The 17367-nt window shown below is 38.2% G+C and overlaps 1 protein-coding gene across 1 annotated transcript; it reads left to right on the top strand.

Annotated features, from left to right (window-relative positions):
* Positions 1-5578: 5578 nt before the first annotated feature.
* On the top strand, positions 5579-14995 carry LOC149815598 (disease resistance protein RUN1-like). The gene is made up of 4 exons (XM_089989526.1): positions 5579-6135; positions 11085-12183; positions 13505-13810; positions 13889-14995. The coding sequence occupies exons 1-4, from the start codon at positions 5621-5623 to the stop codon at positions 14672-14674; spliced, it is 2706 nt and encodes a 901-aa protein (XP_089845652.1). The 5' UTR covers positions 5579-5620; the 3' UTR covers positions 14675-14995.
* The last annotated feature ends 2372 nt before the right edge of the window (positions 14996-17367 follow it).

Raw genomic sequence — 17367 nt, 5'->3', positions numbered from 1 at the left:
CATATGACCCTTCTATTCATCTCCATAAGAATACGACTAGTGTCCCTGTATCTCAATTGAGGTATTCCCAGATTATTAGAAGTTTAATGTATCTTGCAAATTGCACGAGACCAGATATTTTGTTCTCTGTGACAAAATTAAGTAGATACACAAGTTGTCCAAATCGCACTCATTGGAAGGCATTGGACAGGGTCTTAGATACCTGAAAGGGATTATTTTCTTGAGTTTGCATTACAAGAGATTCCCTGCCGTTCTTGAGGGATATAGTGATGCGAGCTGGATAGACATGAACTCTAGGAGTTATGGCGTGACAGGGTATGTATTTACCTTGGGTGGCGGCGCAGTCGCCTGAAGATCAGTAAAGCAGATCATCTTGACTCTGTCTACTTTTGAGGCTGAACTATGTGCTTTAGATATCACATGATTGAAAGCTGAATGGTTAAAGGGACTCCTTGAGGAAATTTCTTTAATGAACAAACCAATACCTACTATATCTGTGCATTGTGACAATATGACTACAATTGCAAAAATCAAAAGCACAAAATATAATCAAAAGCAGAGAAGACACATCCAAGTCAGAATAAAATCTGTAAGGGAATTGGTGTCTCAGTTAGTGGTTGTTGTTGACTATGTTGGATCCAAAAAGAACACAGCTGATCCATTAACGAAAGGACTAGATAAGTCATTAGTCCTGAAATCCAAAGAGGGGATGGGACTAAAACCCATCAGTAGTTCATCTACAGTAGCGACCCAACTTATCTGAGTGGAGATCCCACAAAGTAGGTTTAATGTGGTAATAACAAGCTGTACGGTGAACTAGATAGCACCTTCTTAATGTGATACTATGTATCTGTGTCTGTTCCCCTGATTACTCTGGAAAGGTGTTGTAGCTGCTAGTTAAGGAAGAGTTAAAACTCTGAATGTGTTCAAAGCCTTCTAGGCGAGATGTTAGCAGTGCATCTCTGGAGAAGCCCACCTATGTGAGTGTGACTGTGTGGCCGCAATTTAAGGAATTGGGTTATTTCTGAAGTCACTCATGAAACAAGATTCGAGTGCATGGCCTTTAACGCGCCGCCCCTAAAGATTACAACCAAAACCTTTATCGTGTTGTTGCTAATGGACACTCCTACACCAAAGGTTCAAGTTCAAGACTTCAGTTCACTTCGTTCCTGTAGGGGTAAAGTTAGTCAAATAAGGTAGTGGTTCAAACCGAAAGGTACCATTACTGAAAGCATGATATGTCCTATTGCAGATTATCCCATCTTGCATCTTGGTTTCCTCCCGTTTTCATTCTTTGAATTTGTGGGAGAATGTTGGGTGTAAGAAGAGGAGGTGAGAGAATTCAAATGAAGAAAGCGTGGGCTCTTTTCCTTTTTGAAAAAAGGTTTGGACTTGATGATGTGGAATAGTCTCATATTGAAGAGGTTTGAGTTTGTTGTGGGCTTTATAACCTATATGTAAACTCTTACACTTGTTCCAAAGAACAAGGGATTGAGATGACTACCACACACACACGCGTGCGTGCCCGCCCGCCCGCCGTGCCGTGCCGAGCTCGGGTTCGGTTTATTGGCCCTTTAGGCCATATCCAATCAAGACCAATGTACCTTTATGCCCAGAGTTTCTGTGATTATTTGGATTCTTTAATGGGTTATGCGAAATGATAACGGGTCACGACTCCTCGTAGTCCGTATCCGTTAACGGGTCTCGACTCCTCAGATTTCATAACGGGTCTCTTCCACGTTTTTGTAACCGTTCGTGGGTTATTAAAACGTGGTTAGGGCTGGGGTTACGAGTATGCTATACACAAAATCAAGAGAAAGTCTGATCCTATGTTTTCTCTCTCCTTGCTGCTCTTGCTCTCTCTCTCTCGAGTTATGCCTAAGGGGGTTTGGGTTTTCTGCACAGTGGTTCCGAGAGGTTGTTTTCGAAGGACAATCCGTCGGAGTGCACTGATCCTGATTGTCGAGGCTATTGTATCCTGGGGGAAGGACGCCGGACCCTATTTGCACGGTATGTGGGGGCGAATTTTCTCTAAGGAGAGTACTTTTGTATGCCTTAGCATGTTACATAATATTAACATGTTTTTGTTGTTCTTATTGTGTTCTATGCAACTGTTTGTCGATTTGCTTTTGTCTGGATTTTGGTATTATGCGGAAACCGACATGCTTGCTCCCTGTTCCTGTTTCGAAAGACTGTTAATCATGATTTCCATGTTGCTGTATATCCTGATTTGTGTCATGATGTTGATTGTGAAACTGTGTGATATGAAATATGATCCAACAAGGAGGAGGGCCTCATCCGGGGTATGGCGGCATTGGTGTCATGTTTGGCCTAGGTTCGTGATTGGACTCACACAATCTTCCAATAATTCGGATGTCTGCATATGGTCTCACTCAGCATCTGGGGAGTTCTCAATAGCTTCCTTTTGCATCGCATTTGGCGAAGTTGGGCTGACCCCTTTCTAGTTGAGCCATCTCCTAGATCGAAGCACCTCGTGTGGCTAGTAATCAACGATGGCGTGTTGACTCATGAGAACTCATCACAGAGGGGTTTCTTCTTGCCAAGTGTTTGCTGCCTATGTGGTGAGGAGCCCTGTAATCGACTCATCACTTGCTATGGTCTTGCAAGCATCAGCTTTGTATATCTGTCCGCCGTGAATCTCTTGCCAGAAATCTGCTTCTCAACCAAAGTTTGCTTGGATTCCAAGTCTCGCCTAGATCCATCTGTGTCCCTACCTGCTCGCATCTGAAAGTATGGGTTGATTTAGGTTCAGACCTAAGCCCGAACTCCGAACTGCTTGCGTCCCTCCTAGAAGGTGCGTGCTTGGGTAGGCATTGTCCCTTTCACCAGTCACAGTTTTGTTCCCTGTCTGGGAATCAATCAGTAATCTTGGTGAGTCACCACCTTGACTCCTCGTAGTTCTGAGACAAGATGGGTATGAACGCCTCCGAGGCATTGATCATCGACGTGGCTGTAGTTGCGTACCTTTGTCAATATGTCATCTCTTTCTCATCCACGTCTCTCTCTAGTTCAACATTTATGTGGTTGCCTAGCGTTTGTCAATTCGTCATCTCCTTCTCATTCACATCTCTCTCTCTCAAAGCCTCTAATACAAATATGAAAAGTAGGATAGTCTTTGAGATACAAACAAACGAGAGAAAAGAGAAGAAAAAAAGATGAGCAATTTTCAATCAAAATATTAAATTTTCATTCTGGTAACCACCATAAATATACTTATCGCATTCATATTAGCACCCTGTATATAGTCTCATATTTATAACCAAGGCTTACTACACTAAGGAAAAGTCAATGAGAGAAATGTCTTTTTCCAATAAAAAAGACTTACGTATCTTCATAAAACTCCTACTTAACATTAGACTATTCACTACTGTAACTCCTGTAATAACTCTACTATTAAAAATAAAAATACCAAAACTACCCAATCTAATTAGTATTCAAACTAATATGAAAATAAACCTGATCAAAGACTCAGACAACACTAAACATCAATACTCGCTCTTAGTGCTAGTAATGCTGAGTTCACCACCATGCAACTTCTAGAACCAAGTCACCCCCAATGGCTTTGTCAAGATATCAACAACCTGGTTAGCTAAAGAAACTTGAACCCAGTCAACCTCTTTTGCAACTACTTTTCTCTGGTGAAGTGATGCTCAACCTTAATGTGTTTCGTTCTGACATAAGAGATTATATGAAAGTTGAATAAGACTTATTATTGCATTTAAGCAAGATGCTGTCTTCTGTCTAAGATCACCAAAAAGATGCATAAACCATGTTGAATCCTGCACTGCTATAGTCGCTGCTCTATATTTAACTTCTATAGAATAAAGTATGAATATAGGTTGTTTTTATTGCACCATGAGACAACACTAGTAGACCTGCGGGTATCAATATCACCCACCCAATTTGCATCTGTGAAGCCTGTTAACTTGGGAGAGAAAACAATATGTATAACATCATAATAGCGAGTATTAGAGATATACATGATATTCATTCTAATTGCATCCAAATTAGGTTTCTTTAAATTATGCATAAACTGACTCATAATCTCAACTGCATATGATATGCAGAGCCATGTAATAGTCAAGTATATCAACTTTCTGCCTATGCTTGCTAAGAAAAATGGGTTTGGAGGAAAAGAAGAGGAAGAGCAGGAGAACCATTCAATGCGTTAAATGGATAGAGGTTGTGGGGGCTCACTCGTTACCAGCTTTGGCTTTTGACCAAGGTTGTTCTTGATCAACGATCTTGTACCAAATTGCCAATGGACTTCAGAAAACTTAGGCCCTATTTAGATGTCGCTTTCAACAAATTTCATTTAAAAATTAAGTCGTGGTGTTGTTTGGATGACACCCCAACCAAGTTTTGAGAAAACCACGTTTTAAAAAATCTACTCAAACTAGATTTTCCAACCATGTTTTTCAGGCAACTCGTGCCACCCAACCAACCACTCCTCTCTCATACAACGCTCACTCGGCCACTACGATCATTTTCATCCATTTATCGGCTGAAAATGATTAGAATGTTGCCATTCTCGTCGTGGATCTGAATATTTTTTTTCTTAAAACATATTTAGTGCAGTCATTATCATTCATAATAAAAGAAAAACAAATACATTATTGTTTAATGACAAAAAATTAAAAGCTACCATGTACTCTGCCGAAGAAGAAGATGATCAAGTCCTGTTTGTGCTAGTGTGCTTGAAACCTACATTTGTAACAAAAAAAATAAGAGTTTTTTTCCTCGTTTGGGTCGCAAATTTGGAGATTAACTACTCTTATATATTACAAATTTGACTTAAGATTCTCGAAAATTAATTCATCATAAATTATACTCATGTCGTTTCGTACATCTTACTTACGTGATTTCAAACCTCGTTCATCAGTGTGTGTGTGTGTATATATATATATATATATATATATATATAATGAAAAACCCTCGTAATCATACGAGAAATTTCATCTAATTACATTATCTCAAAAATATAATGGGCATTACAATTCAGCTTATTTTTTGATAGTTGGGTGATCAAAAAATGACTAAAATCATTTTTTTTCTTGTTTTTGGCAAAAACAAGTTCGTTCAACCCACCCACAAGCAGGAAAATTGCTGGGACGGTACTGCCCGAAAAGAGCAGCCACTCACCGGCCAAAAAATTGCCCGGCATGGTATAGTCTAGCAATGCTATGTTTACCATCTTCTGGTTGGTGAGTGGCCTAAAAATGGTCAAGGACTTCTATTTTTGTTTGAGTTTTTAAAGTTAAAACTTCAAAATTTTGGATTCTAAGCATCTAAATCGTAAAAGTTTAGGTTTTCGACAAATTAGGTTTGTCAAAAGTCTGATTCTTGGACAAAATATGAATTTTCAAAAGCCAGGTTTTGCCTCTTATCATTCAAACGAGGCCTTAGTTGTCGGCAGCCTGAATTATGGCCCAAAGTCAGTTCCGTATATGAATTTCTGCTTTTTCCTATCAACCACTTTCAAACAGACGCGTGTACCAAAGACGTCAGTCAATGGGTCACTCAAAATAATAGAGGATGGAGGGCAAGTATTCTGAAAAGCAGATCTACCAATTCCACAAATAGATCGCAGAGGGAGACGATGGTGCGAGAGACATGGCAGGAGCCTTCGTCCCCAGCTTCCTCTTCTTCTTCTTCTTCATCGTCGTCTCCTTTCGACTACGACGTGTTCCTGAGCTTCAGGGGCGCCGACACGCGCGAGACCTTCACGGGCCATCTCTACAACGCCCTCAGCAAGAGGGGAATCCGGACCTTCTTGGGGAGAGAGGAGTTTGAGAAGGGTGGGGATACGGAGGGGCTGCAGGAGGCGATCGACGCGTCGGAGGTCTTCGTGCCCATCTTCTCGAAAGGCTACGCGGAGTCAAGATGGTGCCTTCGGGAGATCGCCACGATCGTCCGGTGTGGTCGATTGATCCTTCCCGTCTTCTACAACGTCTCTCCTCTGGACGTTCAGAAGCAGACGGGGCCCTTCGCCTCGGCCTTCAAGAAGCATTCGGAGGATTTGAGGGAAGAGAAAGTGAAGGAATGGAGGGAAGCGTTGAGGGAGGCTGGGGAGGTCTCTGGCTACGTCTTCGGTGCCACGGAGGATAAATATCAGTAGAGACAAACTCTCTCTCTCTCTCTCTCTCTCTCTTATATGTTTTGTGTTTTGACATGTTATTAGCAATTGTTGAAACAATAAAATTAGGGGAAATTCATCAAAAATATAAGTAGGAACAAATATCTCCTTCAAAGGAAAGAGTAAATATGTAAAATCCCCATGTTCATTCTGTATTTTATTTTCCAATTCCTGAAAAAAAGAAAAAAGCATCTCTCTCTCTTTCTCAGATTGGCAATTTTATGTTTTGTGTTTAGACATGCTCCTAACAATTCATCAAGCAATAGAAGCAGATGGGTGAAACTCCATGCTTCTCTAATTTATTTGCCAGCTTCAGGAAAATAAAAGTAAATAATTTTCATTTTTCATTTTGTTAATTTGCAGGTTCTAATGTCTATCCTTTTGTGAAGTAAACTCTTGTCTTGGAAAGAAAAATATGATTGTGACCTCTCCAGGATCAGTTCGTCTGAAATTATAATCAGTATGATACCTTACGTGAACATAGTGAACTCTTGTTTAGGAAGAGAAACATGCTTTTTATCTCTTCATGCTCAGTTCTTGGAATAGAATTGCTATGATACTTTACTTTACTTGAACGTGGATCCGAAATGAAGCCTCTCATGTTCCATGTTTTGCACAGTCACTTTGGTTTCGAACCAGAAGAATAGGAAGTCCCAATAGCAATAGCACTCAAAAAGGATGGTTATCAGGTAATGAAGCCTAACCAGCCCATGCCTGTTCAAGGGCAGCTTGTACGGAATATGGCCATGGTGAGGCCTGATGATAATGATGATGCTTTACATGACAGCGAGCACCAATTTGTTGAAATTTGTTCTCTGTTTGTCAGCATGGCAAATAGTGCGAAGAGCGAGATGGGAGTGCACAAAATCCAAAACTCTCTGTACACTAACCCTTCATGTTCAACAAGTGATTTTGCATTTAAGAAGGTCTAAAGCATTATGGAGGACACCCACAATTTTTGTAGTAAAATTTACATGAGAAAATTGGCAGCATACAACTTAATCCAAGGTTCCAAACCTTTGTTGGAGAATTTGAGTGCAAGCTTTGATTTGGTCTGATGGTGTTACGTGAAATTATTGATATATGATATTGTTAAACAGTGTTAAGGTTTATGCTTATCTAACTGATGTAATAACATAGTCCATAATTCAGTGAAGAAGAAATAAAAAGAAGTCATCAGTTTTTAATTCATCAAGCAGTAGATAAGGCGGTCTCTGAAATTCTGGCTGTCAAAGTCTAGAACTGGGAAATATGTGGAGACTGCATGCAAGGCTTGTGACAAAGCAATGTTGGGGAATTTGCAATGGTGGAGGACAAACTGTCCTCCATAGAAAAAAAGAGAATGAACAAGCAATGCAATGGTGATGTAATCATAAAGGTATTAAGCATAGGAACTAGGAAGTAGTCTATGACATTGTCAAATGTCTGATTGCCATATTGATTAGATTTTGATAGATAAAAGTTTAGGTCGGGGGGTATTTCTGAAATCCCTTTCTAGTATAAAACTGAGATATATTGTGCCCCAGAAAAAACAGAAAATATTAGGATAGACCTAGCTAGATAGGATTTGGTTGAATTACTTCCATACTGAGTTTGAGTCCTTTAATTCAATTGCTTCTAGATTAAGTCAGAGTCAGACTTATTTACCTCTCTAATAAAGGATCAGTGACTTATCAAGAAGATTTTTCCTGTTGATGAAATCACTCTTCAAATAGCCTAACCATCCAAGTCTTGATACTCTGGACCGATCACTGTTTAGACACGCTGGTTGATATGCCAACTAAATTCTCTAAGACCAAATCTTGAACCAATCAAGTCATTCAATTGGATCTGTTATTGTGAATGGAAGAACCTGTAGACTGGAACTGGGCTTTAAGACCTGGGTCAAAGAAGAGAGATGCAAGTTTATATGAATGTGGCAACTGTTCTAAAATTTTGTAAGACCTTTCCAATGAGTGGCTGTGGGTTCCATCCTCACTTTGTCTCATTCTCAAAACCTCTCACTATTGGAAACAGCACAGGGTTAAGTAAACTCAGCCTGGGAACTTCTTGAATGTGGTTTTGAGTTTAATATAAAAAATAATGACCAGTGACTTTATATGTTGTTCATTCTTAAGAATGTTTCGGTCACACAGTGAAAGCAGTTAAATTAAAATATCACACTGGGCATGCACATTGGATGAGCTCATACTGCAATAAAAAATGCTAATGCACATTGTCATATTGAAAAAAAATGCTAAAACTTATCTTGTAGTGCCAAATGTGCATGCAATTACTTAAATTTCACAAGTAGAACGATGTGAAACCATCATTGTTATTTATAATGCAAAGAAGCATGATGAGCCATCTAAGTACAAAATTTCCCACCTGGCACGGAGGTCTTTTTTGGGAGTGCATGATATGAACCCTATATAAAGAAAATGCTTTCGAAGGAAAAATTGCTTGGTTTCAAATATGTGTTTATGTTTTCTAGAGGAAGTATAGCAGGTGGATTTCCCCTTTGTTACACTATTTTAAAGATGGTAAATTTACTACTGAGGTGTTTACTTTGGTCATGGAAATTAGTAATACAGCAATAGCCAGCTAAATGTCACAGAACAATAGAAAATCATGATAGGCATTCTACAAATTCCAAATTCAATCAGAAAACTGCATATCCAAATTGTTTCTTTTATGTCTTTGGTTGCAGAAGATTCAGTCATTCCATAACTGATGTAGTAATGTTTTTCTTTTGTGAACCCAGAAAGTCTGCCTCAGAGATGGAAAATATGCACAATTTGGCCCATATATATGAGAGCTTGAATTTTCTGATTGAGATATTGCAATATCTGGTCTACTGTAGTTATGTGGCTTATGATAGATGTCCACTCTGTTGACTGTGGACAAGTTAATAGCAAAGAAAATGTCTCAGAAAAAATGTCAATAGCAAAGAACATTGTAAACAAAAGATCTGATGAAATTATCATGGAGAGACATGCTATTCTCCATTTCTATGTCAACCTGGGGTTAGTAACACATGAATCAGGCTTATGGTCTGTCATGTGAATTCTGTGAAGAATTCATTCGGTCATGATTCTGTATGCCCAATACAATTTTCTTGAAACAAAAGCAGGAGCCCTGCACGCTCTCATTTAGTCATTTTCATTCCAAGTGCATAATACGACTATCGTACTTCTGTCATACAAAGTGGAGTGGCTGATTTCTGTAATGAAAACAAGAGAAATACAAAAGGAGCTACCAAAGTCTTACAATAGATAACAAGAGAGTGCTCAAACACAAGTCAACAAAGGGACAATGCACAAGCCAAACAATGACTAATACAAAAGATTACAATAGCCACTAATGGGCATACAAAAGAACACAACACTTAAAAAAATATGATTTTTATTATGAGAGAATGCTTAGAAAAAGCATTAAAGAACAAGAGGGGTTTTTAACCCCTTTATATAGGCATTACAAGAAGCCATATAGTCATTAGGATGCTCCCAACATCTTTATTGGACTTTATCCAATATACCATCATACAAGTGGAAAAAGACAAAAAATATAAAAGTGTGCAAAGACAAAATTGCTCCTAATGGGAAGTACCTATTACATAGGTGCAAAAGGACTAAAATGCCCCTACAAAGGCAAAAACCTATTACAATAAAAAACAGTTTAAAATTATATAATATATACATATACACTCGTATACAAATATAAACACTGATATATATATATATATATATATGTATATATATATATATACATTTTAACAATTTATTGGTATCAACATTTGTTATTAAGAACCTTGTATCAGTAGCATTGTTGCTGATTAATCAACAAATTTCAGCGTAATATTTGACAAAAATAAAAGTGGCAATCATGAAAAGAGAATGTGGACGGACAGAAATTTATTTAAAGAATATTCAATTTTGGATGATCTAAAAACTAGCAAAATCAGATTGCAGAAACAGGATATGTAGAACGTGACATAGAAGCAACGAGACAAGTAAAACTGAAATAGGAGGCCTCACAACTTTACACGGTCAGTTGGATTTCAGTTTTTCTGATAGTGAATATAGATCAAGAATCATGATGGTGAAAATTAGTTATTTTACAGGGTTGATGAGAAAGTTTTTGTTACTCAGAATCTGAAGATTGTAGAGGAGGATTCATAGTGGTAAGAGTGTGCTTGAGTGTTCATCTATTGTATTAAAGGGATCGATGGTGTGCCAAAAATGGATGATAATATTATTGTTGTTATTTTTTCAAAATCTGTTTTTGTTAGACCTATCTATGGTAGTATAACAAAAATAAGGGGCAGGTTTACCAGGGCGTCCTGGTTGTTTTAAACAAGTAGGTTAGATTATAAGGTCAGCTGCATAAAAAGTGAATATTGTGCAGAAATTAAGTGTAATTCCGAAATATTTCATATTAACCTCCCAACATTTTTTGCATGTATGCTCCATTTTAATCTTAAAAATTAACATCTGTTAATTATGTCTTGTATAAATTTGTTTGATCTCACCAATTACTTGAGTTCTTTGTATTTTTTAAATAATTGGCCAGAAATGAATGGTTTGCATGATTTCCTTTGTTCTAAACCGCATTCCCTAATCATGATCATAATTATATTACTGAGTAGAGTATATGAGAACTGGGAAGATGTCATGGTTCAAACTTATCATGTCTGGTCATGGTTCCATCTTGTCATGTGTTCCTTCACAGTTTACATTATTCTTTCTTACATCATAATTTAAGAAACGGTTTCAATTCTGGCAAGAATCAGAAAGAATATGGAGAAACGGATGCTTCTTCCTGGCTTTTGTCATTTCTTTGAATGAATAGTGAATGAAGTATGAACTAGCTCATGTATTCCCAACTTGATCTGTTTCACTATGAAATAACGGGGGAAAAGCTTGTGATTGTGTTACTTTCCTTGCAGAGACCTCTCAGAGATGATCATAGAAGTTGTTGGAACAGTTGTCAATGAAAAAAGATCTTCCTTGGTTTTGGATGATTGCCCTGTTGGATGCCATTCTCATGTGGAAGATCTGATGAACCTCCTTACTAGTTCAGTCCGTGATGTTCGAATGATTGGAATACAAGGCCTAGATCACGTTGGATGGACAAGTGTTGCTAAGGCTATTTACAACAGCATGTTCTCCAAATTTGACGGTAGCACCTTCATTTCAGATGTAAAGGGAGTATCAAAGCAGTTAAGTGGGCTTGTCGCTCTCCAAAGCCAGCTGATTTGTGATGTTTTAAATGAGAAACAAATAAACATACGTGACATTAGTGGAGGAAAGAATTTGATCAAACAGAAACTTCATTGCAAGAGAGTGCTGATAATTCTTGATGATGTTGACAAAAAAGAACAGCTCGATGCATTGGCTGGAAATAGAGATTGGTTTGGTGCAGGAAGTAGAATTATCATCACATCGAGATGTGTAGATTTAATAAGGAAGCATGGATTAGACAAAAATGAGATTTTCAAAGTTGAAGATCTTAAGCATGATGACATGCACCAATTTTTTGGTTGTTATGCCCGTGGCAGACATCGACTGAGGGAGAAGTTTTCCGAACTCTCCAAAGGAGCATACTCTGCTGATCGACCGCCCATAGATTTTGAAGGTGTAGGCTGTTATTTATGCAGAAAAGACTCCAAGCAATGGAAAGGCATGATAAGACGTTTGGTCGAAGATCCTGATCAAGATACTCTGGGATGCTTTAGAGCGGGATATGATAAACTCCATCCTCATCAAAAGAGAATGTTTCTTGACACAGCATGTTTTTTTTTTGGAATGAACAGAGAAGATGCACTTCACATATGGAAAAGCTGTGGGTTCGTCCCAGATGTACACATTGAGACCTTACTTTGCAAGTCTTTAATAACAATAAATAATGCTGATCAGTTGGAGATGCCTGATGTGCTACGAGACATGGGGAGAGAAATTGTTCAGCAAGAAGATGAATCAGAACCAGGGAAGCGCAGTAGGTTGTGGATCCATGATGAAATCATGAACATACTGAATAATGAAAAGGTAAGGATCTTTTGAATAAGAATCCGATTGTCCAATGGTTGTGATACTTTCACTGTGTGAAGAAGTCTTCAAAGAAACTATATGCACACAAGACACTAAGTTCTCAATGTGTGAAGTGTGCACAAAGGCACAAGAAGAACACTTGGAACAATTGTGCCCAAAGGCACAACACATACAATAGATCACAAATGCACAAAGGCATAAAAATAATATAGAATCTTTATTAAAGAAGGAGAGAACTTTTGCTAAAAAGCTTAACATTTACAAAAGGGGATAACCTTTATTTATACATGAGAGAACCCTTGGAGGGGCTCCACTCGTAGACGTTGGAGAGGGGCCCAATGTCTATGATGTGGCCCCCCCAAGGCTAGAAAAGATAAAAAATAAAAAGACAAGAAAAAGAAAAAAGCAAAAAATAATGACAATCATATTAAAAAAAATTAATATGCGTAAAAGGTGAAAAGACAGTTTTACCCTTATCGGGTTTACCCTTATATATATATATATATATATATATATATATATATATATATATATATATATATATATCTTACATTTTAACACACTGGGGCTGTCATTTATCTGGATCTCTGGCCTGAGATTGACCTGAACAGTCTCAGCTTGACCCAGCCGAGTATCGTTCCAGTAGGCTTCATGGCAGGAATCCATTGTGATAAAAGCCAAGTCCAAGACCTGATTTAGGTAGATCTAATGCAATTCCTTCCAACCCAAGATCCAACCTGATTCCGATTCTTTTATTATTGTTTTTGGGTGAAAATAATTTCAACCCATCAGGTTGGACTTGCGTTATAGCCCTTAGAACCCAGACCTGAAACCAAATTCTCCTATTCCAGACTTGGACTAAGTTCAGATCAATTAAGGGTGGTCTAAGGTTGGATTTGAACCAGAATCTGCCTGGACATGAGACTTTTTTACAGACCAACTTTGTTCGGTATGTAGTGCATGAATTAACAATCTTGAAGACTGATGATGCAAATTTTTATTGCAAGTCAAACTTCACACAGTATAGTGTCCAATTCTAGAGGCCCAAATTATAGCCTTTTCAGCCATTTGGCCAAAATCAACTTTCAAGATATCCAAAATTATCACGTGTATTTATGACAACTTTCTACCACGGGTTGCTTTGAAAAGATTAGATAACTATTTATGTGAGAAAGTGTTTGCTACTTTTTGGAACAGAAAACTATTTATGGTTAGGATTGTCTTGATTTTTTTTTTTGCAGCATTTTGTTTTTGCACGTGTATATGCCTGTGTTTGTGTTCATGTACGTGTTGATTTATATATATGTTTTATTTTCAGGGAACAGATATTGTGGAAGGGATCATCCTTAATTTGGACAAAGAGGGACAAAATAGAAAGCCAAATGCGTGTGTGAACACCAAAGGTTTTGCAGCAATGTCCAACCTTAGATTGCTTAGTGCCAATTATGTAAGTTTTCTAGGGAAATTCAGCCACCTATCTACTGGGTTAAAATGGATGCAGTGGCATGGGTGCCCTCTAAAATATCTGCCTAATGATTTATATCTTCAAAATGTTGTTGTCCTTGACCTTTCCTATGGCAAGATTGTTCAACTGTGGAGCAGGTTTCTTTGGTCAAAAAGTCAGGTGAGTATAAAGTTTAAGTTCTCTCATTTCTACGATTTGGGATGCTGCTGCTTATAAAATTTCCTTTTGTTTTGATAGGTCTTGTACCATCTAAAGGTTCTCAATCTTCGTGGTTGTGATAAGCTCGCTAGCATTTCTGATTTTTCTAGTTTCCCAGGCATAGTGAAATTGATCCTTGACGGGTGTCGAAATTTGATCACAATTTACAAGTCCATCATGCATCTTAAGAGCTTAGTTTCATTGAACATGAAAGATTGCATCAAGTTAAAGGGACTCCCGGATTCTCTATCTCATCTGATCTCACTTAAAGTCCTAGACCTCTCAAACTGCTCCAGCTTGCAGGAACTACCGAATTCTATTTGTCAATTGAGTTCCCTCGGAATTCTTCGACTCTCTAAATGCTCCAAACTTGCAATCTTGCCAGAACGAGTGGGAAATATGGTGTCTCTGATGGAGCTTCTCATTGATAATACTGCTGTAAGACGACTGCCGGATTCCATAGGATCATTAAAGAAACTTGAGATGCTAAGTGCTGAATGGTGTGAAGGGCTTACTGAATTACCAGATTCTATTGGTGGACTTGAATCATTATTATCACTTCATTTGAAAGGTACATCGCTAGCAGAATTACCAGATTCATTCGGGGCTTTGACCAAGCTCAAGGTGTTAGACTTGAGGAATTGCAGATCCCTTGTGGGATTACCAGCTTCTATTGGAAATACCAAGAATCTGACTATGCTGCTCTTAGACAACACTAACATCCAAGAACTACCTGAATCTCTACAGTTACTGGGCAAACTTGAGAAACTTTCGACTGTGGGATGCAACAAACTGAAGACCTATGGCTTTGAATGGCAAAAATGAATGCACCTTGTCAACCAATGATAAGCGGCCTTTCATAGGTGGTGTAAACAAAAATCTCCATGGCCTTGGCACTTGTTTATAACCCATAAAGCCTTTGGTAACCTTGGTAATGTAGTTTTAAGTTAACCTGTTCTTTCTTTTTTTCCTATTTCCCTTTTCCTTCTGTCAGCTAGGTATAACTATTATTCAGAAGCTCACATCTCTGGAATCTCGCTTTGTAAGTGTGAAACTGCACACTTCCTAAAATTTCCGAGAAGGTTACTTCTCTTGGTATATTGTAATTCTGATTTTGCTGTTAAATGAATTGTACTTGCTTTAAAATTTATATTTTCATTATAAGAACGTATGTATAATTAATATTTGGATGAAAGGCTTAAAACTGAATTTGATAAACACATAAGTTTAAACTGCGTAAAGTTTGTTTCCTACATGTTTCCATAGGTGTTTTGTGTTTCTCTACTTATGCTTTCTAAACACTTCACATATTCATGCATTCAGGCGTTTCTTTAAACCGTTGCATCTCAGTTTCATATTCTTAATGCCCAATAAAATACAAGTATGTAATATTTTCAAAATATTGCCTATATTGAGAGTATTGGTTGCCTTTCTTTTTATGTCCACCATACTTTTAAGTGTTTGGAGGCTGTTTAAAATATTGGTTGCCTATAACAGTCACAAAACGGGCAGATTCACTTCACTAGGACCTAGAGCAAGGAGTTCTTTTTCTCCACTACTTCATTTGCATCTAAAGCTTCCATCCTTTCTATAAAAAGTCGGCAGTAGGAACATCGAACTCCTCCGAGTTCAGATATTGCAATGTTGATGCAATATTAACAATTTCTATTTTTTTCTGATTCGCACTAAAAAAATTCTGATTATGGTATTTTTTGCATAGGGTAAAATTCTCCCCTATAAAGCATTTGCTAACTAAGCTTTGAAATAAATGTGGTAAATATTTACTTCTTGAATTTCAATTGCACACGCCCTTGCCCCCCTCGAGTTTTTTAAAATCATTCTGAAGACCTTGTGATGGATGGAAATGAAACCATGAATGTTGTAGGGTATGACTGTTTTTTCCGTTATTTGATCTATGAATAGCACATGAATGAGCTACTGTGGGATTAATTATGTTGTTTTAGGCTTGATTTTCATTTTCCAGTTTAGCCTATTCTACCAACTTCGTTTACTGCCTTTACATTTTGCATTACATAGAAGTTTTGAGCAGCAGTGCCTGCCTATATATGCCTTCCTCTAGAGCGATTCTTTACCTGCTTTACTTCCAAATGCCTGCAGTCCCTTCTCGGGAATCCTTGTCCCTATAATCCTCTACTCTTCCGGAAATTGAGTTCAGTTATTCTGCTGACTGCTCTTTGGACTCCGGCAAGATTGATTTAGTGAATGTTAGTACTTGAAGGATACCAAATATTGATTGGAGTAAGGCTCTGTTTGGGAGCTGGACATTGGGATCGCAGCTATGTATCCAACATGTAAAATGAAAAACATGGATTTAGCAGTTCTTATGGCCTCCCATTTGAGATGGTTCAGTCACTCCTTTGCCATTTCCACTGAAAGGTGTTTGGGAAGGAGGTCCATAAGCTCACAATACACTTCCAAAACTTTGCAGAAATGTTTTAAAAAATAAAGTATTTAAAAAAGAATGGAATTTTTGGGGATCCCACAAAAGCTTCATTATTTCCATCTTAATATTGCATTAATCACATCTTGGGTAGCCATTCACTGCTTGTATGGCGTGCTTAGCTGTTCACAGCTTGGTGGGCAGTATGGAAGGAGCGCAATGCTCGGATTTTCAAGGCTATCACAAGGTGGTGTCATCTCCGGCGGCAAGTATTTTATCTGATGTGGTGCACCTGACTCAGCTGAAATGGTCAGATCAAGACCTGGGATAGCTTCGCCCTATCCTTCTTGGTTGCCCGCCTATCTTATGTAAACTGCTTAGGATCGAACCCACTTCCACCTAAGATTTTCCATGGCCTGCCCTTAACGTTTTTTTTTAATGCCAGATTTTAATAAAGCATGATTTTACTTCTAAAAAAACAACATTTACTAGGGACTGCGCTTTTGACCGAAAAGTTTCAAAAACAGTTATTTTCTCAATCACAATTTTACAGTTTAAACCGTTGAACTTTGAAACATTTACAAAATCTGCTTATACAGTGCGATCTAGAACATGTTTTTGACTAAAAAACAAACCATATAAATTTTGTCAGTAGGACTTTATCCATAAAAACTGGAGAAAATGCCATGGAACATGTTTCTACAAAAGAGTATGGTACACTCAATGATAACCAGTACTCTCTCTCTCTCTCTCTCTCTCTCTCTCTCTCTCTCTATATATATATATATATATATATATATATATATATATATATATATATAATGGGGATTATTAGGGGTGGCAATTTCTGACACGACCCGCCAACCCGCCTCTTAGGCGGGTTCGGGTTGGGCTTAAGCCAACCTATTTAATAAACGGGTCGACCCGCATAACCCGTTTATTAAACAGGTCGGGTTCGGGTTGGGGGTATGCCAACCCGCCAACCCGACTGACCGGTTTAATAAACGGGTTAGGCGGGTGGGTCAACCCGCCAACCTGACAACCCGACCCGCCAACCCGTCTGCCAACCCGCCAACCCGACCCGCCAACCCGACCCGTCAACCCGCCAACCCGTCGA

This window comes from Nuphar pumila, chromosome 15 (genome assembly GCF_984573655.1).
Source record: "Nuphar pumila chromosome 15, dmNupPumi1.hap1.1, whole genome shotgun sequence".
NCBI classification, from domain to species: Eukaryota; Viridiplantae; Streptophyta; class Magnoliopsida; order Nymphaeales; family Nymphaeaceae; genus Nuphar; species Nuphar pumila.
The sequence above is the reverse complement of the archived record's forward strand: the minus strand, read 5'-3'. Positions and strand labels throughout refer to the sequence as shown.

Coding starts and splice junctions, on each gene's coding strand:
- LOC149815598 (XM_089989526.1), top strand. CDS start 5,621: ATGGTGCGAGAGACATGGCAGGAGCCTTCGTCCCCAGCTTCCTCTTCT. Junction 12,184..13,504: donor ACATACTGAATAATGAAAAG/GTAAGGATCTTT, acceptor TTTTATTTTCAG/GGAACAGATATTGTGGAAGG. Junction 13,811..13,888: donor TTCTTTGGTCAAAAAGTCAG/GTGAGTATAAAG, acceptor TTGTTTTGATAG/GTCTTGTACCATCTAAAGGT.